The sequence below is a fragment of the Camelina sativa genome, chromosome 19, assembly GCF_000633955.1.
Source record: "Camelina sativa cultivar DH55 chromosome 19, Cs, whole genome shotgun sequence".
Lineage (NCBI taxonomy): Eukaryota > Viridiplantae > Streptophyta > Magnoliopsida > Brassicales > Brassicaceae > Camelina > Camelina sativa.
In genome coordinates, this window is record NC_025703.1 from 5,621,746 (window position 1) to 5,644,754 (window position 23,009).

Consider the following 23,009-nt stretch of genomic DNA (forward strand, 5'->3'; position numbering starts at 1 on the left):
GGAGGATTCCACGGAGCTCTTGTAATTGCTTCACGCTGAGTCCGTTGTAGTTGATTCCGGTTATGAAATGGCAGTTCTCTAGGTTTATCTTCGTCTTCCCCGCAACCAGTAGAGCTCTTCTGAGGCTAGACATCGATCCAATACAGAGCTAATTCCAAAAGACGCGATGATTTCGATCCAGAAGAAACTGAGCTCGAGATTCGAAATGAGAAAAAGCTAGGGTTCTTCACTTCTCTGAGTGTATCGGAGACGACTTACACACCAGTGGTCAAATTGGGCTTTTTTGTGTTGGGCTTCTAATTTTGTGATGATTTATAAATTTTGGTATTTGTCCAAACGATTTAAAACATTAAGCAAATAACAAGAGAGAGCTAAAGCTTAATCAGTTAATAATCAATCATATAGGAAAAATCCATAATTAATCCTATAACAATTAACAAGAGGAGGAATCACAAATTATTGTATCGAATTTGATATTTTCGAAGCCAATCTTCACCTTTCTCGTCGTAATCCATCTTAGTAAAGGCGTTACTCAAGAAGTTCAAATTGGCAGCAAAAGCAGATGCCCCACGCCATGCATCCAGCACTGGATCCATAGCTCGAACCACAACTATGGGGTCTCCACACGGTCTTATCATCCTAATCCCACATTCCAACCGCTCTTTCATTCCCGGGAGAAGGCTACACCCGCCCGTCATTAGTATCGAACTCGTTAACCTTTCTTCTACTAACTCTGTCTCCTCGTGCGGTAGCCGTCTGATCGATGCACCGGCCATCTCGTCTAAGCCTACTTGCTCAATGCCAACAAGGTTTGGATGAAACAGGATCTCAGGACACCTGAATCTTTCAATACCAATCACTATCTTGTAATCTTCCTCTGTTAACTGACGTACGCGTGGTGGTACCTCCCCTGATGTCAGACTCTCTCCCTCTACTTTCTGCACAAATGTTGGGTCAATTTCCTGAAGTCTAGATGTTAAACGAGCCAACTCAGCCTCGTCTGAATCAGGTTGTTCATCATCGTCGTCATTATCCTTGCTCATAAGTTTGTATAGCTGCCAATCTTCATCTCTAGCACCAAATGTATCCTCGCCTTTCCCTCTATCAAACGCTGCTGTTGTCAGCAGACGCATTCTCTCCCTCTGTGCAGCGCTTAGTCGCTCGCCTCGCCCAACACCTCCAGACTTATTATTCCCGTTACTCGACCCATTTGTTTTCAGACGTTTCTTCTGCTCAACTCTCTCCAACACTTCCTTGTACTGAGCTCGCATCTCCTCTAAGTAAAAGTCTGGGTTCTCACTACAACCAGAAGACAGATAATAACACAAGGATTATATATTTTGCTCCCTTTGTTTCCTTTCTAACACTGACTAATGAATCAGTATACATACCGACGTCTTTCCTCCTCTAATTGGTTTCTTCTCTCTTTTTCGAGTTCCTCCTCATTACGCTTTTGTCTAGCTCGTAGCCGGCCCTCTGTTGTTGATTTCAGAAACATTTGCCTCTTCTTGTCCTTAAGCTGCAAGTAGAATATGAAAAATTAAACCCGATTCTCACCTGAGTGAAGGATTTCTCACTAATCTGGAAACAAACCTGCTCAGGAGTAAGCATATCATCGGGGATATTCATAAGAGGATACTTTTCATTATTAAGAGAATCAGTGTTCTCTTCACCCTCAGATGGTTCATTCATCGGCTCACCCCTTGCTTTTCTAAGCGACTGTGTCACTTTCAAAATAGTAGATTCTAGCTCTTGCCTGGACGCATAACCGGTGTCTGACAAAAAGGTTGGAATGTCGTCCTCGTCAACCTGGTCAAGTTGTTTCACAAGGAAACGCAAGCTGCTCAGTTCACTCTCCATTTCATTTATCTTGGACAATTTCTTTGCTTCAGCCATTTCTCTCAGCCTTTGACCTTGTTTTTCTCTTATAGCTGCCTTCCTTGCAATCTCTTCTTCTGATGGAGGAACTTCGGTGGGAGGAGGTATCCATGGAAGCTGCCAATACCTTGTTTTCTCTTCAGCTTCTTTTGTTCCTTCCTGGTCAATATGATCACATAAATTGAGTTTACAAGAGTCACAAACTGCCTAAAATCGGAAACGAAAGAAATATATGAATTAACTGACCTGGAATAACCGAACTTCAGAAGCATAGTCCGGTGCGATATAACAGTGCTCCAATTTTAAATCTTCGGCCTTCTCCCATGTAAACCTAGACCTTTTGTGAAATTGAGCATGGCGAAAAAAACATATCAAATCTTGAAATGTGAGCAATCGCATTAAAAAGATAGATCCTGTGGAGGCACTTACGAATGAAAAGGGTACTTAAGTGACAGAAGCTGCTTTAAATAATCAGTCACATGATATCCACCAATGTTTGTGCGGCAGGACCCTTTATAAACAGGTTCTCCGTCGACAAACTGATAACCAATAAACCATGTACCATATCAATAAGACATACAAGCATTTGCAGACTAATGACTAATGTTATCAGGAATTAACAGTAGTAATAGATACATACTGGAATGGCGTGTGTTGTAGTGAATCCTGGACAGAGAACAATTCCATCTTCTTTACAAATTCCATGTAGTTGATTGTACTTATAGCTGAAAGCAGCATCGACTCCAAATGCTGTGACAACATGAAATATAATAAATTAATGAAAGCAACACACAAAAGGTCCCATAGTTAACTATCAAACATTTATTTCAAGAAGACAATCAAATTCATAACTTAAGCTAATAACTCAGATTCATACCAACTGCAGGCACTCCATAAGTATCAAATAGCAGTTCTGCCATTTTGCTTCGAGATTGAACTGGGTTGCATGCACATTCTGTGATTAGGATTGGATGATCAATCTGTACTGCCATCAAATGACGTTAAATGAAGAGACAAAAATCTGACAGGTAGTATGATAAACCTCAAAATCAAGATGAAAAAAGAACTAGGACATACATACCCTTGATCCATTAGCACCCAAACGATCAAAGGCGAAGTCAAGAATCTAAAAAGCAGAAGATACAATTAGACAAGTGCCACGGAATCTTCAGTGATTGCAATAGTTAATGCCAACCAAAATGCAAAAATGGTAAAGAGCAGAAGCTCATAAAAAGACATGATGGGCGCAAGAAAGTCCTGGAACAGAAGACCACATTGAATAAAGGGGTATAGAATCCTTACATATTCCATGATCTCAAACTGATACACCACATTGCTGTCAAAGGGAGAACGTGGTCCTGAGCGAGTGCAATCAAAGTACTTCATCAATGCAGGATCCAGGTCGCCAACAATAGTAACAGTTTCACCTGTACCGGAGAGAAGACAACATTACACATGGAGATAAGAATTTAGAAGCAGAACAACTTTTAAGCAGAAGATAAAAGCATAGTCATATATATCTCTCTAAAGCACAGCCAAAAAACTTCAAGCAGCTCAGCTATACTACTTTGAAACATATCTTTAGACTCTATTGGCTAACTCTAGCAGCAGCGATCCAGTAAAGGAAGCAATTAAGAGGCATACAAGCACTAAACACAGATAATGGTAGGAAAGTAGACATATATCAAGACCTGTAGCTTTGTGGCGTGGCCTTTGCACGATATTGCGGAAAACAACCCGAGGCTCAGTTTCTCCTGCCCACCTATTTTAAAACGCAAGAGGAATTTCAAAAAAATTAACACGAACTGTATCAATTGAGTTAGCGATGAAGAAGGAATTCTAGGGTTTATGGGAGAAAAAAAAAAAGTACCCGATACGGAAGTAAGAGGCGCCATTATCGATAACAATGGGAATCGAAGGTGGATAGGTATTGTAATCAGTCTGCCTACGTATCCTCGAAACGAACGACATGCTTCCTCTTCCTACTGCGTTGATTTGGTCCCCGTCGTCGCCAGTCATCGACTGAATTAGGACACCTAGTGGCTCCGGTGAGCGAAAGAAGAAGAAGAAGAAGACACAAACGGAGCTCCGTGACGTGGAATTAAAAATTAAAACTTCATAGAACAGACGGCGATTTTAAGCGAATAAATAACACGTTTAAGATATATTAAACGTAAGCCGTCTTAGCTCAGTGGTAGAGCGCGTGGCTTTTAACCACGTGGCCGTGGGTTCGATCCCCACAGACGGCGTTTTTTTTTTTTTTATGCTGTCTCTCATGCGTTGTCTTTTTTGCGCTTCCGACCAACTTTTTCAACTGATAAGCCCAACGGACAAGGTGTAGTAATAGTACAATTCATATAAGTTTTGGGCCTTTTTTGATTTTTCTTTGCAAATATCTAACACACTGTCTTCTCCACCGTAACGTTTTCTAGGGTTTTAGAGTTTCCGCACGGATCACGAATCTCACTTCACTTTCAATATACAAACACACTCACCATGACTACCGAAGAGAAAGAGATCCTCGCCGCCAAATTGGAGGAACAAAAGATCGATGTAATTGATATTATCTTTTTTTACCTATCTATCATTCATTTGTTCTTGCTTATTCTCAAGTCTGTGAATTATTAAACTGATGAATTCAGATTCTTGATTTGTTCCTGCTCAGATCGTTGTTGTTTATATATGTGTCGTCTATGCTAATATTGGAGCTTATAAGACTTTTAGATCTGAATTTGTATTTTTCCCCATTTCTTTCAATAATTGTTTGACATAGCTTATGTATGATTTGTTGTTGTAGCTCGATAAGCCGGAAGTTGAGGACGATGATGATAACGAAGACGATGACTCCGATGACGATGACAAGGATGATGACGAGGCTGACGGTATGTCTTTTTCTGTTTTTTTTTTTTTGCATCTTTCACTTTTAAGCTTTGTACATTTCATTGATCCTAATTAGTGTATATTAGTATGGATCCTAGTATCTGCGTCCTAGTGTTCATGTTAGTTTAAATATGTAGGAATGATAATCATTGCGTTGTTGATTCAATATTGAGCTGTGATTGGTAAAACAGGAGCAGATGGAGAGGCAGGAGGTAAGTCAAAACAAAGCAGAAGTGAGAAGAAGAGTCGTAAAGCCATGTTGAAGCTCGGCATGAAACCCATCACTGGTGTTAGCAGAGTCACCGTCAAAAAGAGCAAGAATGTTGGTGTTTTTTTTTCTCATGGACATTCAATCTTATCTTAATTTTTTGGTGATTCCACACATTCAAAATGTATTGATTGATCTACATTGTTTTGTGGAACACAGATCTTGTTTGTCATATCAAAACCTGATGTGTTCAAGAGCCCGGCATCAGACACATATGTGATCTTCGGAGAGGCGAAGATCGAGGATTTGAGCTCTCAGCTCCAGTCACAGGCGGCAGAGCAATTCAAGGCTCCGGATCTCAGCAACGTGATTTCAAAGGGTGAGTCGTCGTCCAGCGCTGCAGTGGTTCAAGATGATGAGGAGGTTGACGACGAAGGTGTTGAGCCTAAGGACATTGAGTTGGTGATGACCCAAGCTGGAGTGTCTAAGCCTATGGCTGTGAAGGCTCTCAAGGCTGCAAATGGTGATATTGTCTCTGCCATCATGGAGCTTACCACCTAAACCCAAAATCTTTTCTACTTAGACGTGGTTTAACTTGAGTTATGTGCCAGAGATTGTCCAGAGGATTTGGAAATTTTTGGTTTCAATGTTTTCTTCTTGAAGAGATTTTGAATGTTGTATCAGTATAAACCCTATGAAAGTTATTGAATTTCAGTTTATTTTATCAAGTGTTTGCGGTTATAGTTTTTGAGCTTATGACAAATCAGTCCGCGGGAAAGCAAGTTTTCTACTCTTTCATATCTGAGGGTTTATTGATCTTCGAGTCGATGTGCTAAACGAAGTTGAAGGCTAATACTTTAGTCCTAGTCGGACCCTGAATTGAGCTCGACCCAATCATGCTCTATTAGCTCTTTCCGTATAGGTGAGTCTGTTTAATGAACAAAACCCAAAGGATAGGAGAGATACCTCTTCACTTCAACCAAAGCACACAAAAACCCTTTCCTTGAAACTCTTCATCTCTCTCAACAGATGAAATGGAGGAAAACAACTCCAGATACTTCCCTCAGTGTATCAAGGCTTTATTCATCTCAGCATTATGATTCGTTTTGTTAGAACTTTTCTTTTCTTAATCTGATTGGTTTAGTGCGTGTATCGGAAACCACTTAGGTTAATTGACAAATACACTGCACAAAGTGTCGAGTGCTAGAAGTGGCAGTTCATAGACTCCTCAAGCGAAGAGACTAACTAAGGAGAGGCAATAAAGAAGGAAACTGGTTGTATTCAAGACAACAAAGGCACCCAAAGTTATGAGGAAAACCAGGTTTAAGACTGCTGCTCAATTGCAAGTAAGAAGACTTGACAAGGTTTAATGATGGAGCTACTGGGTTCAATTCAACAAGGTATACTACGTCTACTCTTTAGTTTCCTTTTGAACCAACAGTTTCTAATGGAGTAGAAAAAAGAGTCTGTCAAAAGAGTTCCAATACAGTAACATTCTCAAACCAATTGATGCATTAGATAATATAATGTTCATCACAAAGATCCCAAAAAAAACAAAAGTAGTCATAGATCACAAAAGGAGATAATTCTCAGGGTTGATCTATTCAAATCTGTATGTGCACACAAGTGTAGGTGTGTATTTATAGTCTATAGACATTTAATTCAATCTTAAAAGAGGCAACATCACACTATAGCCACAGAATTCTCCTCAAAGATGTTGATCTTAGACTACATAAACCAGTATTGTGACACAGCATCCCTCATACAAGACCACTGAATTACATTCATGAATGTAACCTACCTGCGATCGCTGCAACGTGAGCCTCCATTTGAGCTGCCCTGATTTTAGAACCTGTGGCTCGGTGGAAGAACTGTTCCCTCGACAACAACCTCACATTCCTCAAATACTGATCAAACGGCAGACCTCCATCTTGAAACGACTTATCCAAGGAATAAATAGTATCTTCTATGGCTAAATCCGAAGCAGTACAGTCTAACATCTGCTTAGACAGTGTATCACCAACCTCAAAGGCAGTATCCACATCTATATCAACTACGTTCTTGGTTTTGCCTTGGTTCTCTCTAACCCACGAATCTAGGATATCAGTATTCATGGAGATAACCTGTAATTGCTGTTCAAGTGTTTCTTTCTCATCAACCATCTCCTTCAATCCTCTGTTGACCTCTTCATCTCTTCTTTTCAACCCAGATTGCAAACTCAGTAACGCTTCTGCTTCAGCTTCTCTTGCTCTCCTCATCGAAACCAAATCGCTGTGTACCATCTCCACCATCTTATTAATCGCGTTTCTCTTGAAAACCTCCGCAGCATCATCTGATTGCTGCTGATGGTGAACGTGCTGCACTTGCACCCTACCTCCTCCTCCTCCTCCGCCGTACGGTGATGGCGGGAACGGTCTAGGCAAAGACTGATCAGCGGAAGTAGGTCGTGTGAGAGAAGCATCGTATCCCGTAGGAGGAGACGGTGGTGGCGGCTGAGGACGGCGTCGTGAGTAAAGAGGCGGATCACGAGCAAAAGCAGCGCTGAGATCGGAGACGAGATCTACGAGATTGGAGCTAGGGTGAATCCAATTCTGAAGGTAAGGATGAGAGACGAGGCCAGAAGGAGTGACATGTGCGTGAGGTCGTTTGATGATCATATCGGCGGTGGGATTCACATAGACGCAAGGAGGATGACGAGGATAAGACTCAAGGAGCCAGATGATGACGGGGATGTTGTAGGTGACTCCATGAAAAGGCATAGGGATCGTACCATCTGCTTGGAGGAGATTGACGGACCGGCCATCGTTGTGCATAAACGATGCCGTCTTGGGCTCTAAGGAAGGGTAAGAAGAGATTAGGTTAAGTAGATGTTGCCGGATCAACCACTTGGCGGACTCTTCGTAGGGGACGGATGATGGGCCGCGCTGTGAGAGCGCAGATGAGAGGAACTGCTGAATCTTCTGCGGATTCGACGGCGAAGGAACCATCGGAGTTATACGGTGCCGGCGGTGGTAGTCCAAATCGAAGATGACGACGACAAAGGAGATTCGATTTTAGAAGAAGAAGAAGCAATAATGTTTATTGTGACGCGTCTTTATAAGCTATTTACTCTTTTGCCCTTAATCTGAATTTTTTTTATTATTTTCTCGACTTGCGCATATAGTGAACACGATTAAGTTGTTGTTTTGGGTTAACTGTTTAATTAGTAGAATAGATTAATGCTCATACTACTCATAGTAACGAGTATTCACGAGTAATTTTGTGATCAAAGAGAGTTATATTCATCCAATTCATGGAGTTAACGAGTGCAACAAAAACTTTATTATTCTCACATCCTAAAGAAGATTCAAACCACTAGTCAACAAAAAAAAACAACAAAGAAAAGATTCAAGCAGTCGTCAAAGCCACAATTTATTCATGTTGATACTTTTTATATTTTCAAGCTTCCCAAAGACGAGCCCAAACACCAAGCTGATGGCAAACGTAAGCATCAAGTGACGCCTGAAGGATCTGATCATTGTCAAGGTCGTAAGCAGTCCAATCACTAATGCTTATCTCCGGATCTAGTCTCACTCCTTGATAACCCATAACTTCCTCGACAATCTCTTCAAAAGAACAACCCCTCATGCTCCTTCCCTACGAATCAATCACGCACCGCCTTATGTCCAGAAGTTGTCCGATCTCCAACTGATGACAACATATAGCCAGCTTCCTTGCGTCTTGACTGTTCCTGATGCCTACGAACGTGGTTTCTGGATCCGTCAAGAAACTGCGGAGACTGTTTGGGACTTGCTCACAGTAACCTAACTGGATGATGAGACATTTGTTAGCCACGCATAACTGGAGTGTATCCGCTGGACTATCCGAGTAGGATCTACCAGAAGGCAGAGGATCGGCGTAGTAATTGCCCGGAAGAGGATCGGCGGCGTAGTAACCACTCGGCGGAGGATCGGAGTAGTAAGTTAACGGTGTCCACTGGACGCCGACTCCGACGACGAGAGGGTGAGAGGAGAAACTATTGTTGAAGAGGGCGTCGCGAATCCATCGGCTGATGACGGAGGAATCCGGCGTTACGGTGACGATGAACTCTTTTCCAAAGAAATCGACGGAGTGCTCTTGGTGAGTGAGGTAACTTGCGACGGTTCTTATCGTCGGAGCTGCCATTGAGTTTTTTTTTTTCTTTTGTTTTCTTGTTTGAGACGAGTAGGAAGAAGGAGAAAAGAGAAGCAGTTACACAGTGCTTTTTAGTCTTCGTGGTACGTACACACGAATTTTCCCACCGTTGATCTTTCTGTACAGCTAAAATCGGACGGTCGAGAATTGTGATGCATGACTGTCATATCGTAATACAACACAGTAACACACCCACATAGCAAAATAATTACTGAATATCTCGTCTCCAAAAAATTGGTTTTGATTTGTTCAGAAAGATATTGATATGGATATATATGAAAATTAAAATCAAGGTAAATATTATTTATCTGAAATTTTTATTGTATCTTGTACATATACTCCGTGTAAAAAAATAGTATTGTCGTATTTCGATTCATTCATCAATTTTGTAACCATTCTTAACCCCATGGGCCATGGATGAACGAATGAAGAACCGTTTAAAATCCACTTTTGGTTCCTTCTTGAATTAGACGTGAATAATTTGTTTTGTTTAATGAAAACTAACGACATTTCAATGAAAAAACCTTTGAAATCACAAAGATTACTCGTAAACATTCGGATGGAAAGAAACAAAATAACAAAATACCAAATTATATTAGAATGCTAACAGCAATGGACCATTATATATCCAACATAAGTAAAAATAATAAATTAAAAAATGCAACATATATGGGATGTTTTTTTATACGTATTTTATTTTTTTGGGATACAAACTAAATTTAATTGATCAAAGACATGTAGTAACTTTAACATAATCCACAAAATTCATATTAAACTGAACGAAAAAAACTAATGCTAGGTGGATTTTGTGATGATATATAGAGACTGAGAATGATATTCACATGTATTAAAAAACTGTAATTTTTTTTTACCTTTGCGTGGCATTAATTAGTTAATAAACTATAGTGATATTCATATAACTCATGGAATTAAAGAGTGAAGTGAACAAAGGATTCAGGTCACACGTCACCCGATAAAAAACATAATAAAAAGATTAATAAAAGCTAGCCACACTTTATTCTTCTTTGATACTTGTATTCAAACTTGCCATAGACGAGCACCAACACCGAGCCGGTAGCAAAAGTGAGTATCTAGTGACGCATGAAGTACCTGTAAACGTCCTAAGTTGTAAACAGTCCAATCACTCCTGCTTATCTCCGGATCAAGCCTCACTCCTCGATAACCCATACATTCCTCAACAATCTTTTCAAACGAAGAGCCCCTCATGCTCCTTCCCCACGAATCATTCACGTGATGCCTTAGAGCATGATTAGTGGGGAGTACTCACAAAGTTACTCCACTATTTGGGCCCCAAAATAATATTAAACAACCCAAAAATGGGTCCATTATCGAAGAATCGATACCCTGGGAAGGAGTTTGAGCAACACTTGAAGAACGCTACGTGGCGACTTGTGAATGGGTGTTTGTTAAATATAAAAGCGTTTTTTTTTTATTTTTTACTCATTTTCTTTTCTTTTCTTCCCCAAAGTCTCTCTCTCTTCTCTCTCGAGAACTCCGGCGAAAGAAATGGCGATTCATATGTAATCGGGAAAAGAAGAAAGAGAGAAGAATCGAGTTATCAATTGGATTAAGCAGTCTGCCCAAGTGATCTTCTTCATTCTTAAGGGTTTCGTTCCTATCCTTCTAGGGTTTGTTCTCTCTCTCTCTCAATCCAATTGCATCGCTCTGTTATTCTTTTTCTTAACGCGTCGCGTCTCTGATTTTTTTGTTTTGTTTCTTCGTCGTCTCTTGTTGCAGGTTTTTTAAAGCAAGTTTAATCTGATTGTCGCTCACACGGCCTCTAGGTGAGTTCCTCTTCTAGGATTTGGCTTTGATCTTTCGGTGATTGATTTATCGTGTTGCTTCCTCTGTTTTTTTTTTTACTAACTTGTTTCTTCTTCTTCTTCTTCTCCTTCTGTCTCTCGCAGGTGCTTTTTGGAAGCATGGCTTTCGTCTCTGAAATCTCAACTTCTTCTAGGGTTTGATCTCTAAATTGATTTCTATTACATAGGGTTTTTTTTTCATTCACTCGAATTCCTTATATTTACTCATATTTCTATTATTATATTTTTTTGTAAATCCAGATTGATTGATTGCGGAGGATAACTGTAGTATTGATCGATCGGCGATTGAGGAGGATACTAAGATCTCTCCCTGATGGTTTGATTGAGGAGGAGGGCACTAAGATCTTCTTGGGTTTTTATTCATTCTTGTCACTCTCTGTTTGATTTTAACGACTTCTTTTCTTTTTTGGGGGGGTCTCACTCTCTCTCTCTTTGTTGCAGGTCTTCTTTTGGAATTACTCCCGAACAGCAAGCTTTGTCAAAGGATGGATCACAACTAGCAGCAATATGAAGGGACAAGTAAGTTTGCAGCCATGAGCTTAGACTTGCTTATTATATATATGTCTTGTTATTTTGTTTCTTATCTCTTGTCTCTAGCTAACTTTTGGTATGCATGTTTTCTTTTCTTTTTTGTTGCATCAGCCTCAAGGATTTGTCTCTTGACTAGCAGATAAAGGCATCAATGGAGATGATGACTTGCCAAAGCGCAAGACCTTTTGTGGTTTCTGGGACTAAGATCTCTCGGTGATGGTTGAGAAAGAGTGGAGTCTTCTCTTTGTTTGTTTTCCTAATCTCTCCCATATTTACTCTCTTTTTTGATATAGTGAAATAACTGTTGATATGGCTTTTTTATTTTCCTCTTAGGAGTTGAAAAACCGACGACCATCATTGTGGCTTATGTAAGTTAACTGATTAACTATGTTCATCTCTCTTTCTTCTTTTACATGAATTTTGAGATTTACCAAGTTATACTACTAACCCTGCTTCTGATGATGTTTTCTCTTTCTAGTTTCAGCTGATTTGTGCACAGGCTCTTGGATTGCCATTAGAGCAGCCAAAGAGTGTAAACATGGAGAGGTTGCAAAAGGTGAAACTTCGTGGGGCTCTTTAAGCTCCTCTCGAAACCACCAGAGGTTTGCTTTTTATTATGAGATTATTCTGTTGTTCTTGTTAAGAGTACAATGTTTTTGTTTCTGTTTATGTGATTTATATTGACTATTTTTACATGTTTGTGCGAGGTCAAATGGAGATCATTTGGAATGATTATTCATGAAGCGGACTGCAGCGTTTTGGATTCTCTTATTTGAAAAGGTATGGTACGACAGCTTTCATATGTTGTTGATAGTTATTGTTTGCGATTGTGTGTTGGGATGAATTAGTGTTAGATTAGGTAATAGTCAAGTCAGGACATTGATGATTGCTTTTTTGTTTGTTGGAGTTCTTAAATACGAATAGTACTTGATTAGAGAGATACTTGTCGAGTAGGTTGTTTTAATGTAATAAATTTGTGGTTGTTGTAGTTAATTTACAACCATAAATTTGAAAACCCAAAACCACTTGAGCTCAATATAAACCCTCCATGTTAGCACTAACATAAACCATTAACTTTTTCTATACAAACCCTTTTCTTTTAACATCAGCTTTCACTAAAACAACCAATGGATCCTAGAAGCCTTATTCGTAATCCACATACATATTTTGTTGATCTTATGAATTCTCAAAAAGACTCTAACTCCCAAGATAATCCAATTCTTCCAAATACATTCTCTTCTCAGCCTGTCCACTTTACCCAAACCCTCTCTTCTCAGCCTGTCAACTTTACCCAAACCCTCTCTTCTCAGCCTGTCAACTGTGGGCCTAGATTCTCTTCTCAGCCGTTTCAGTTTAGGCCGGCATCTGAAGATGATGATTGTATCGAGGTTGAGGTTGATGAGGATGAAGAAGACGAAGGAAGGGGAATAAGAAAGCGGTGGACTGCAGAGGAGGATGTTAACCTCATAAGCGCTTGGTTAAACACAAGCAAGGATCCAGTTGTAAGTAATGAGCAGCGGCTACAAAGTTTCTGGAAGAGGGTTGCTGCCTACTACAAAGCTAACTATGGGTCATCTGTTTCAAATGCAAGAGGGCCTACACAATGTAAGGCTAGGTGGAGCAAGATAAACCATGGAGTCAATAAGTTTGTGGGCTGTTACGCACAAGCGAGTTCAAGAAGAAAGAGTGGAGAATCAGAAGATGATGTATTGAGCATGGCGTATGAGCTTTACAAGAACGACAAGGGCAAGCCATTTCTGCTAGGACATTGCTGGAGGGAACTGAAGCATGATCAGAAATGGATCACGGAGGAGTGTAGCCATAAGCGGACTAAACTCGCTTCAGATGGAGCAGGAGCATCCTCACCCGGAGAGTGCAATGATGGAGCTGAGATGAGGCCTCCGGGGGTTAAAGCTTCTAAGAAAAAAGGGAAGAAACCGGCTGTGACTATTGATGTAGAGGATGGTTCTGTTGGTAAGCTAGACAAGATCATTGCAATGAAAGAACAAGAACAAGCGGCTAAAGAGAGACACGGCAAAATGAGACTGCTAGACAGCCTCCTTAACAAGACTGAACTAACAAGTGCCGAACAACTTCTTAGGGACAAACTCGTTGACCAAATGTTGACAAACACTTAGGTTTGGGTTTAACTCTTTTGTGTGTAACTATCCTCTTTTGTGTTTAACTCTTGTTTTCATTAAACTTATGCTATATGTTGTTTGTTTAACACTTGTTTTGTTTTTTGTTCTTTTGTTTCAGGTTTTGCGACAACAAATTAAGGTGATACGAGAAGGGAAACATGTGTTGTCAAAGACATAGATGTGTTGTGTTTACACCCGTGGAGGGGTGTTGTTTTTAGTTGTTGTCTTGTTGTCTTGTTGTCACGGGTCTGTGAGTTGTTGTCTTGTTGTCTTGTTGTCACGGGTCTGTGAGTTGTTAACTCTTTTGTAACCCGTGGAGGGGTGTTTTGTAACACGGGTTGTGAGTTGTTGTCTTCTGTTTTGTTTTGGTTGTCTTGTGTCTTGCAAGGACAGTCACAGATTTGTTTGTGTTGTTTTGTCTTTTGTAAGGGTTGTATTGCCCACTTGGTACTTTGTGTTTGCTGTTAAGACTATATATTCACTTCTCCTACTCTTTCATCGTTTTACATCAATGCTTTCTGATTATTCTCTTCCGATTATTCTCTTCTCTTTCATCCTATCTTCACTTCTACTACTCAACCAAATAAAATTTCCTTTGCTCAACCTTTTCACTTCTACTACTCAACCAAATATACCTTGTAACCTAAACCCTTTTCCTATACAAAATAAATCACACTTCCCATAAGCCTTCTACTATATCCAAATTGCAAAAAAATGTCTAATTGGAGTTCCGATCAAGAAGTTGATGATATTGTAGAAGAGGAAGTTGATAGTATAGTGGAGATGATCCAATACAACTACACTCACCCATATGTACCACCAGCTCCAATAATCCGAAGAGTGCACATTGAGAGAGACCGTGAAGAAGGCCACACTCGGTTGTGGAATGATTATTTTAGTGATAATCCAACTTACACTAACGCTATGTTCCGTCGTCGCTTTAGAATGAACAAACCATTGTTCCTTCGTATTGTTACCGCTATTGAGAATGGAGTCCCATACTTCAGACAAAGGCGAGATGCTACTGGAAGGCTTGGTCTTTCTGCACTTCAGAAATGTACGGCAGCTATTCGTTTGATGGCTTACGGATATACGGCAGATGCGGTGGATGAATATTTACGACTCGCTGAAACAACCTCCCACAAATGCCTTCTACATTTTGTTGAGGGAGTTATAAATTTGTTTGGCGACGAGTATCTGAGAAGACCTACACCGGAAGACCTCCAACGATTACTGAATATTGGAGAACATCGCGGTTTCCCCGGAATGATAGGGAGCATAGATTGTATGCATTGGGAGTGGAAGAATTGTCCCACTGCATGGAAAGGACAATATACACGTGGATCTGGTAAACCGTCAATCGTACTAGAGGCTGTGGCATCACAAGATTTATGGATTTGGCACGCATTTTTTGGACCACCTGGTTCGTTAAATGATATCAACGTCTTGGACCGCTCCCCTGTGTTTGATGATATCCTAGAGGGCCGAGCTCCGAGAGTTAGATACGTTGTCAATGGACGGCAATACAAAATGGCGTACTACCTAACGGATGGTATCTATCCCAAATGGGCAACTTTCATCCAATCCATTACACTTCCACGTGGTCGAAAAGCAAAACTCTTTGATCAATGGCAAGAAGGATGTCGTAAAGATGTAGAGCGTGCATTTGGAGTCTTGCAAGCTCGATTTGCAATCGTGAAGAATCCCGCACTTTTTTGGGATAAAGGGAAAATAGGGAAAATAATGAGAGCATCTATCATCCTGCATAACATGATAGTGGAAGACGAACGACATGACTACAATTTCTACGATCCAGCGGAATTCCATCACGGAGAAGGAAGCGGAAGTTCTCATGTCGATTTATCATATTCTACAGATATCCCAACAAATCTACATAATATGATGGGCATTCGAAATGATGTTCATGATACACAAATGCATGATCTTTTGCAAAAAGACTTGATTGAGCATATCTGGCAAAAATTTGGTGCAACCGCACAATAAATCTTACTCCAAACTATGTTTAATATGTATAATATTTTGAATTTTATAAAATATGTTTACTATTCCGTATTTTGTAAAATATGTTTAAGTTTGTAAAATATTGTTTTCTATTTTATGTAATATAAAAAATTTAAATAATTGTTTTATCATTTTAGATAATTAAAGTTTGATAATTAATAAATCAAAATTAAAAAATTATTATTTAAATGTTTGAGTAACCTCTTTGTAGTTCTCTAGTAATAGGATAATTTTACTTAGGTTCTCTTAGAGTTACTTAACTTAATTTATGATTATTTATATAATTAATTAATGTAAGAGTAACCATGGTGGGTTACTCCACTAATGATGGTCTTACGTCAAGAAGTTTCCCAATCTCCAACCGATGACTACACCTCGCCAGTTTTCCTGCATCTTGACTGTTCCAGACGCCGACGAACGTTGTTTTCGGATCCGTCAAGAAACTGCCGAGACTGTTAGGGACTTGGTCACAGTAACGTAACTGGATGATAAGGCATTGGTTACCAACGCATAACTGGAGACTATCCGCTGGAGGATCAGAGAGGAGCTCGCCACGCTGATTAGTATTGGAGACGTAATCACCAGGCGAAGGATCGGCGGCGTAGTAATTACTCGGCAAAGGGTTGGCGACGTAAAAAGCCGGAGGTGTCCACTGGACGCCGACTCCAACGACAAGAGGTTGACGGTACGGACCACAGTTGTTGCGGACGACGTCATTGATCCATTGGCTGATGACGTTAAAATCCGGAGTTACGGTGACCATTAGCGTCTCTCCACCAAAGACATCGACAGAGTACTCTTTGTGTGTAGAGTAGGTACGGCCGGTTAATACCGTCGGAGCCATCGAAACTCTCCTTTTTTCTGCTTTGCTTTCTGGATTAAGAGGAGCGACTTGAGACTTGGTAAAGAGATAAAACCGATTTCTACTTCCTTATAATATATATATATATATATATATATATATCGATTTCTTATAAAATATTTAATGAAGATATTATTAAAAAGGTAGTAGTGTTTTGATATTAGATTATTTTCCTTTTTTTTGTGTTTGTTAAAAATATAATTTCCTACTTTGTTTGTTTATTAACAGCTCATATCAGGATTAAAAACAGTATTTACCAATTTTGTAATCAATGAAATTTGTATTTTTCTTAATGATTCAATATGGAAGAATTTCATATTGAATAATTAGGAAAAAAAAAAAAAAGGAAAAATTCCACTGATGAAAAAAACAGTTTCTTTTCACTCACATTAACAAAAGAAAGATTCAAAAGCTTGCAAACATTATTAGAGATTTCTCAATGAACATGTTTTTATTCTCAAACTTGCCAAAGACGATACTTAACACCGAGCTTGAAACAAACAAAAGCATCTATCGACGCCTGAAAAACCTGACGGTCACAAAGGTCGTACTCACTCCAATCACTCGTACTCACCCGACGATCTAGCTTCACTCCTCGGTAACCCAAACACTCCTCAACAATCACCTTAAACGAACAACGCCTCAAGCTCCTCCTCTGTCCTCTCGAATCTTCAACGTACTTCCTCAAATCCAAGAGATCACCAATCTCTAACTGATGCCTAGACCGCTCTAGCTTTCTCGCGTCTTGACTGTTCCAAACGCCGACGAACGTGTAGTTTGGATCCGCGAGGAAACTGTGAAGGACGTTGGGAACGCGGTTACAGTGAGAGAGCTGGATGATGATACATCGATTACCAACGCATAGCTGAAGAGTATCAGCGGGAGGATCGTAGTAACCGCCTGATGAAGAATCGGAGTCGGAGTAATAACCAGGCGGTGTCCACTGAACGCCGACGCCAACGACGAGAGGGTGAGAGGAGAAGCGGTTGTGAAAGAGTACGTCGTGGATTCATTGGCCGATGACGGAAGGATCCGGCGTCACGGTGACGGTGACCTCGTCTCCGAAGAAATCGACAGAGTACTTTTCCTGAGTAGCGTAACTCCCGATGCTTCTGATTCTCGGAGCCATTGATTTTGCATTTAGCTTTCTTCTCAATGAGTGAATAATAAAACAAAAACTGCTCTCTGACGGAGGGAGGCTACTTAAATTGTACGTAGCAGTGGTTATCTTTTAGTGTCGTACTCAATGTTATTATCACCGTTGATCTTTGTGAAAATAGATGTAATTAAAATTGGACGGTTCAGATGCATGTAGCCACTAGCTAGGGCTAGCTTTTTTTCACATCGTCGGGCCAGGCCTGTGTGACGTCGTGCATAGTGTTTGTGACGCGTTCAGCTTAACCCAACCATAAAATTAAATAATGATTTTATAGAGATCTCAAATTATAAATTAAAGGAAATAATTTCAGATCAATATAGTTAATGCTATAGTTGATATAAAATCAAGCTTTGTATTCAAAAACTCAACTTAACCATATCTTTTATCTGGTTTGTGGTTTGTATTTTCAAATGTAACACTGCATTGCCAACGAAGAGAGGGTGAGAGGAGCGGCGGCTGCTGAAGAGGACGTCGTGGATCCATTGGCCGATGACGGAGGGATCCGGCGTCACGGTGACGATGATCTCGTCTCCGAAGAAATCGACAGAGAACTTTTCCTGAGTAGCGTAACTTCGGATTGTTCTGATGCTCGGAGCCATTGCTTTTGCATTAACTTTCTTGGAGGAGAGATTATGAATAAAAACGATTCTGCTCTCTCTGTTTGACGTACGCGTCGCTGGTATTAGTAGTACTGGTGCTCTTTAGTATCGTACTCTATGTTATCATCACTGTTGATCTTAGTAAAAATAGATAGCAATTAAATATTTAGACGGTGGAGATGCATCATGTAGCCAGGGTTAGCCCAACCCTAGAATATTACTTATTTGAATTCAAGAATATATACATTTGTTTAAAGTAAAGAATAAAAGATTTTTATAAATTCTGTCTGAATTAAGGAGACTAATTTCATATCAAGTTACTTAATGTTATAGTTGGTTAAAATTAGTATCATCCTAAATCAAGCTTGGGATCCAGAAACTCAACTTAAACCATATCCTTGATCTGGTTCGTGGTTAAATTCCAGTTCAAAAAATCGGATACAAAAACAAATTGATTCTGCTGCCTGTGTTATAACCGGAGGCCTGGTGCTCTTTAGTTTCGTACTCAGGATGATGTTATTATCACTACCGTTGATCTTTGTACACATAGATGCAATTAAAATTGGACGGTTCAGATGCATGTAGCCAGGGCTAGCTTTTTCACATCGTCAGGCCAGGATTGTGTGACGTAGTGAATAGTGTATGTGACCGTTCAGCTTATCCCAATCCTAGATCATTAATTATTTGGATAATGGTTTTATTAATATCTAAAAAATTTGAATTAAAAGGAACAATTTCAAATCAAGATAGTTAAAATGTTTTAGTTGATTAAAATTAGTATCCTCCTAAATCAAGCTTTAGGATTCAAAAACTCAACTTAGCCATATCCTTGACGTTAAATCCTGTTAAAAAAAATTCCGAAAAACATGTATATGGTTGTAAGTTGTAACCATGTCTAGGTTGGTCGATGTTAAATTTACAAGATTGGTATATGCTTAAGTGTACGGTTCTTTCTTGGACTAAACAATTAAATTCATCAAAGCATAGCTGCCAACAAAATTAATCAACACCCTCAACATTTATATCTAACCAATTTTGTAATCATATGAATTTGTTTTTTCACCTAATTAATCATGCAAGCCAAATCCATGAACGACCGTCTTAAAAAAAAAAACAAGAACTGTAAAATTATTACGAGTGGAAGACAGTTTCTTTTCACTCACACAAACTAAACAAACGAAAGATTCAAAGATCTGCAACATTAATTGAAGACGTTTACTCAGAAGGATATGTTCCAACTTGAACACCAAGCTTGAAAGAGCAATAAGCATCTACCGAGGCCTGAATAATCTGATCGTTGCTAAGTTTCCAAACGCTCCAGTTGCTCATGCTTTTCCCACGATATTGCTCTACTCCTGGGTAACCCAAACCTTCCTCAACAATCACCTCAAACTTACTACGCTTCAGGCTCTTCATTCCTCTCGAATCTACAACCAACTTCTTCAAATCCAAAAGCTCCGCAGTCTTCAACTTATGTTTAGATGCCCTTAGCCTTTTCGCATCTTGGCTGTTCCAAACACCGTAGAACCTGAAATCTGTATCCTTTAGGAAACGACGAAGGACCAGCGGAACGCGGTGACAGTGAGACAGCTGGATGATGATACATCTATTACCAACGCATAGCTGGAGAGTATCCGCCGGAGGGTAAAAAACCGGTGGTCGGGAACCGAGGCGATAACGAACCGGTTTTCGGAAACAAGCTGGTGTCCACTGAACGCCAAGTCCAACGATGGGAGGGTGAGAGGAGAAGCGGTTTTTGGAGGCTACTTCGTGGATCCATTGGCCGATGACGGAGCGATCCTTCGTTACGGTGACAATCAACTCCTCTCCGAAGAAATCGACATAGTACTTTTCCTGAGTAGCGTAATTTCTGATGGTTCTTCTGATCATCGGAGCCATTTTGCTTTCTTTGAAGGGGAGAGAGAGAGATTATATAAATGAAAAATGCTTTTGCTTTCTTCTTTCTTCTCTCTGTGGTCGTCGCGGCGGAGGGTTTACTTAAACAGTAGTACTGGTTTGCTCAGTGTCGTACTAAGATGATGTTATCACCGTTGATCTTTGATCAAGTAGATGACGCTAAAATTTGGACGGTTGAGATGCATGTAGGCATGGCTAGCTAGTAGCTAGAGCGTTTCACACCTTTGTGATGCCTTCAGCTAATCCCACCGCAACCTTAAATAATTACAGATTAGAATTTTAAAAAAAGTGTTTCGAAATTTGAATCAGAGAGGATAATTTCGAATCAAGGTAGTGTTATTGTTGATTAACATTTAATATCATCCTAAATCAAGCTTACGATTCAATAACTCAACTCAGCTTACATCTCGTTCTTGTTTGTGTGGTTTAATCAAGTTAAAAAAAATCAGAAAACATTTACTATAGGAAGGATGTTGGTTCAAAATTTCAAATGTAACACAGCATTGCACCATGACGTATTTGATATGATCTTTTTCGTACGTTCTGTTCTTTGTCCCCTATCAAAATTAAACAAAATTGATGATTTAAATAAATCATCAGAACGTACTATTTGCCAACCCAAATTAATCAACACGTATTATATTTTGCCAATGCAATAACGCTTCCAATACGATGTATTCTTAGTTTTTCCAGTCAAATAGTCATATAACATTTTCACGAGGCACGCTTCGTAATTGTAATCAAACAAAAGTCCACACAAATACTAAAAAAGAACAAGCTTATTCAAATCACAAGATTAGGCAACATATTACATTCCTTTGATACTTTTAAGTTCCCAGAGACGTTCCTCAACAGCGAGCTTAAAGCAAACACACGACTCAATCGACGCCTGAAGTACCTGATCATGGCTGAGGATATAAAAACCCCAATCACTCATACAAATCGCCGGATCTAACCTCAATCCTGCGCGACCCAAACGCTCCTTCACGATCTGTTCAAACGAGCAAAACCGCATACTAAACCCTCTCGAATCGCTCACGTACAGCCTTATGTCAAGAAGCTTCCCGATCTCCAGCCCATGCCTACAGCTCGCGAGCTTCTTTTGGTCTTGACCGTTCCAAACGCTGACGAACGTCGTTTTAGGATCGGCGAGGAAAGTGCGGAGGACTTCGGGGAGACGGTAGTTGTGACCTAGTTGGATGATGAGACAGCGACTACCGACGCATAACTGGAGAGTTTTCGGTGGAGGATCTGGATCGGAACTGTTCGGTGTCCACTGAACACCGACTCCGACGACGAGAGGATGCACCGAGTGGTTACGGTTGTAGGAGCGGACGCTACGAATCCAGCGGCGGATCACGGTCGCAGTCGGCGTAACGGTGACGATCAAGTCGTCTCCGAAGAAATCGATGAAGTGTTTCTGGTGAGTACGGAAACTTCCGATGGTTTTGATCGTCGGAGCCATTGGTCTTTTCTTTCTTCGTCGTCTACCTTTCTCTGCTTTTAGAGTGAGAGAGAGAGAAGCGGTTTCATTTTCTTGTTATAGGGTACCTTTTTTTGTTTATTGTTATAATCACCGTTGATCTTCGTAGGCTAGTGTATATTAAAAATCGGACGGTCGAGGATTGAGAAGCATGTATTGTCACATTGTCAGGCCTATATACATCATTAGATGTACGCAAAAAATATTCATTATAGCTCTCACTTTTGATTTTGATTTTATCCACCAAGATTTGATGTAGATGTAGATGTAGATGTGGAAAATAAATACTATCCTTTTACGTATTTTTATTTTTAATTATTTTCTTATGTACATATAAGATGAGTATTGTATCATGGGGAAATTAAAATTAGGGAGATTCTTAAAAATAGCATCAAAATAATTTTTTTTTCTAAATTTAGCATAACAATAGCACAAAATAAGTTTTTGTTTCAAATTAATTTTCTAAAATTAAATTCAAAATACTAAATTTTATCCTTTAAAATTATATTTTAAATATGAAATTGAGAACCCAAACATAAAAAAAAAATCTAAAAATTAACTTTAAATATTTTAATATGTTAAATAGTGTTATTTTAAAAATTTATTAAATATATGTTATAATTGTCCATAAAACTTGGTTTAGTGCTAGTTTAGGGTATTTCTCTTAAAATTACTAGGTGGATAGATAAATGAAGTTCATATTATTGTTTTGAAGTATAAAAAGAAAGAGATAAATTAAGAAATCGTTTTAGTTCCAAACAAAAAAACCAAGCATATTCCTCGTATTTGTGTTTATTCCGCAATTAAACGGGATTAGATCATATTTTTAAACAGTACTTAATCTCACATAATTTTGTTTGGATAATATATATACGCCAACTGAATTTACCATCATTTATAAAGTTAGTTTTTCTTTTAATTACAAAATTAGACCGTTTGGGTAGTAATCAGTTATGTTATTATCTAAAATCGATACAAAGACAAATAATTCTTAAAAAGGTATATGAGCATATGTACCAACAAAGTTACAAGGATGCATTATCCTCAAGAAAAAATCCAATAAATACAAAAAAAAAAAAAAAAAAGAACAGGTGAATAAAGAAGATCTAAAAGAATTAAAGCCTGTCACGGGAAGACGTTTACAATCCAATGATAAATAGCCACGTATTTGGTTAGATTTGTTCGAACAATCTGATTAGTCAGTCTTCTTACATGTATTTTGTGATCCACCGCGTATAATTTTTATGTAAAACATAACTTAATTAAATAACTATAGTCGTGTCGTCGACCATTTTTTTTTTTTTTTTTTTTT

At 39.3% G+C, this 23,009-nt stretch overlaps 8 protein-coding genes, 1 non-coding gene and 2 pseudogenes across 9 annotated transcripts; 4 read left to right on the forward strand and 7 right to left on the reverse strand.

The window, feature by feature from the left end:
• Positions 328-3,959, reverse strand: LOC104765002 (actin-related protein 5). The gene is made up of 11 exons (XM_010488638.2): positions 3,749-3,959; positions 3,570-3,640; positions 3,181-3,305; positions 2,960-3,004; positions 2,756-2,858; positions 2,519-2,628; positions 2,308-2,417; positions 2,125-2,215; positions 1,594-2,037; positions 1,392-1,519; positions 328-1,299 (listed from the first exon to the last, which is right to left on the reverse strand). Exons 1-11 carry the CDS (start codon positions 3,895-3,897, stop codon positions 450-452), a joined length of 2,226 nt encoding a protein of 741 aa, XP_010486940.1. The 5' UTR covers positions 3,898-3,959; the 3' UTR covers positions 328-449.
• On the forward strand, positions 4,056-4,127 carry TRNAK-UUU. The gene has a single exon. It is a non-coding gene; the product is annotated as a tRNA-Lys (tRNA).
• LOC104765004 (nascent polypeptide-associated complex subunit alpha-like protein 1) lies at positions 4,275-5,694 on the forward strand. Its single transcript, XM_010488639.2, has 4 exons — positions 4,275-4,431; positions 4,676-4,760; positions 4,950-5,080; positions 5,186-5,694. Exons 1-4 carry the CDS (start codon positions 4,375-4,377, stop codon positions 5,525-5,527), a joined length of 615 nt encoding a protein of 204 aa, XP_010486941.1. The 5' UTR covers positions 4,275-4,374; the 3' UTR covers positions 5,528-5,694.
• On the reverse strand, positions 6,456-8,023 carry LOC104765005 (protein ELC-like). The gene has a single exon (XM_010488640.1). It carries the CDS (start codon positions 7,951-7,953, stop codon positions 6,751-6,753), a length of 1,203 nt encoding a protein of 400 aa, XP_010486942.1. The 5' UTR covers positions 7,954-8,023; the 3' UTR covers positions 6,456-6,750.
• Positions 8,372-9,130, reverse strand: LOC104767469 (annotated as a pseudogene).
• Positions 10,178-16,521, reverse strand: LOC104765007. Its single transcript, XM_010488661.1, has 2 exons — positions 15,995-16,521; positions 10,178-10,397 (listed from the first exon to the last, which is right to left on the reverse strand). Exons 1-2 carry the CDS (start codon positions 16,519-16,521, stop codon positions 10,178-10,180), a joined length of 747 nt encoding a protein of 248 aa, XP_010486963.1.
• Positions 11,704-14,167, forward strand: LOC104765006 (glutathione S-transferase T3-like). Its single transcript, XM_010488642.2, has 2 exons — positions 11,704-13,652; positions 13,774-14,167. The coding sequence occupies exon 1, from the start codon at positions 12,642-12,644 to the stop codon at positions 13,650-13,652; it is 1,011 nt and encodes a 336-aa protein (XP_010486944.1). The 5' UTR covers positions 11,704-12,641; the 3' UTR covers positions 13,774-14,167.
• On the forward strand, positions 14,246-15,734 carry LOC109130735. Its single transcript, XM_019240665.1, has one exon. It carries the CDS (start codon positions 14,370-14,372, stop codon positions 15,657-15,659), a length of 1,290 nt encoding a protein of 429 aa, XP_019096210.1. The 5' UTR covers positions 14,246-14,369; the 3' UTR covers positions 15,660-15,734.
• Positions 16,997-17,671, reverse strand: LOC104765008 (annotated as a pseudogene).
• On the reverse strand, positions 19,429-20,245 carry LOC104765009. Its single transcript, XM_010488662.2, has one exon. The coding sequence runs from the start codon at positions 20,194-20,196 to the stop codon at positions 19,513-19,515; it is 684 nt and encodes a 227-aa protein (XP_010486964.1). The 5' UTR covers positions 20,197-20,245; the 3' UTR covers positions 19,429-19,512.
• LOC104765011 lies at positions 20,937-21,831 on the reverse strand. The gene has a single exon (XM_010488663.1). The coding sequence runs from the start codon at positions 21,677-21,679 to the stop codon at positions 21,023-21,025; it is 657 nt and encodes a 218-aa protein (XP_010486965.1). The 5' UTR covers positions 21,680-21,831; the 3' UTR covers positions 20,937-21,022.

What these genes read in the sequence shown, in the direction of transcription:
- LOC104765011 (XM_010488663.1), bottom strand. Translation starts at nt 21,679, where the DNA reads ATGGCTCCGACGATCAAAACCATCGGAAGTTTCCGTACTCACCAGAAA.
- LOC104765009 (XM_010488662.2), bottom strand. Translation starts at nt 20,196, where the DNA reads ATGGCTCCGATGATCAGAAGAACCATCAGAAATTACGCTACTCAGGAA.
- LOC104765002 (XM_010488638.2), bottom strand. Translation starts at nt 3,897, where the DNA reads ATGACTGGCGACGACGGGGACCAAATCAACGCAGTAGGAAGAGGAAGC. An exon ending in CTGAAGTTCGGTTATTCCAG is followed by an intron (nt 2,038 to 2,124) that starts GTCAGTTAATTC and finishes CATATTGACCAG; the next exon opens with GAAGGAACAAAAGAAGCTGA. An exon ending in ATATGCTTACTCCTGAGCAG is followed by an intron (nt 1,520 to 1,593) that starts GTTTGTTTCCAG and finishes TTCTACTTGCAG; the next exon opens with CTTAAGGACAAGAAGAGGCA.
- LOC109130735 (XM_019240665.1), top strand. Translation starts at nt 14,370, where the DNA reads ATGTCTAATTGGAGTTCCGATCAAGAAGTTGATGATATTGTAGAAGAG.
- LOC104765007 (XM_010488661.1), bottom strand. Translation starts at nt 16,521, where the DNA reads ATGGCTCCGACGGTATTAACCGGCCGTACCTACTCTACACACAAAGAG. An exon ending in GTAAGACCATCATTAGTGGA is followed by an intron (nt 10,398 to 15,994) that starts GTAACCCACCAT and finishes TCATGCTCTAAG; the next exon opens with GCATCACGTGAATGATTCGT.
- LOC104765004 (XM_010488639.2), top strand. Translation starts at nt 4,375, where the DNA reads ATGACTACCGAAGAGAAAGAGATCCTCGCCGCCAAATTGGAGGAACAA. An exon ending in TGGAGGAACAAAAGATCGAT is followed by an intron (nt 4,432 to 4,675) that starts GTAATTGATATT and finishes TTGTTGTTGTAG; the next exon opens with CTCGATAAGCCGGAAGTTGA. An exon ending in GGATGATGACGAGGCTGACG is followed by an intron (nt 4,761 to 4,949) that starts GTATGTCTTTTT and finishes TTGGTAAAACAG; the next exon opens with GAGCAGATGGAGAGGCAGGA.
- LOC104765006 (XM_010488642.2), top strand. Translation starts at nt 12,642, where the DNA reads ATGGATCCTAGAAGCCTTATTCGTAATCCACATACATATTTTGTTGAT.
- LOC104765005 (XM_010488640.1), bottom strand. Translation starts at nt 7,953, where the DNA reads ATGGTTCCTTCGCCGTCGAATCCGCAGAAGATTCAGCAGTTCCTCTCA.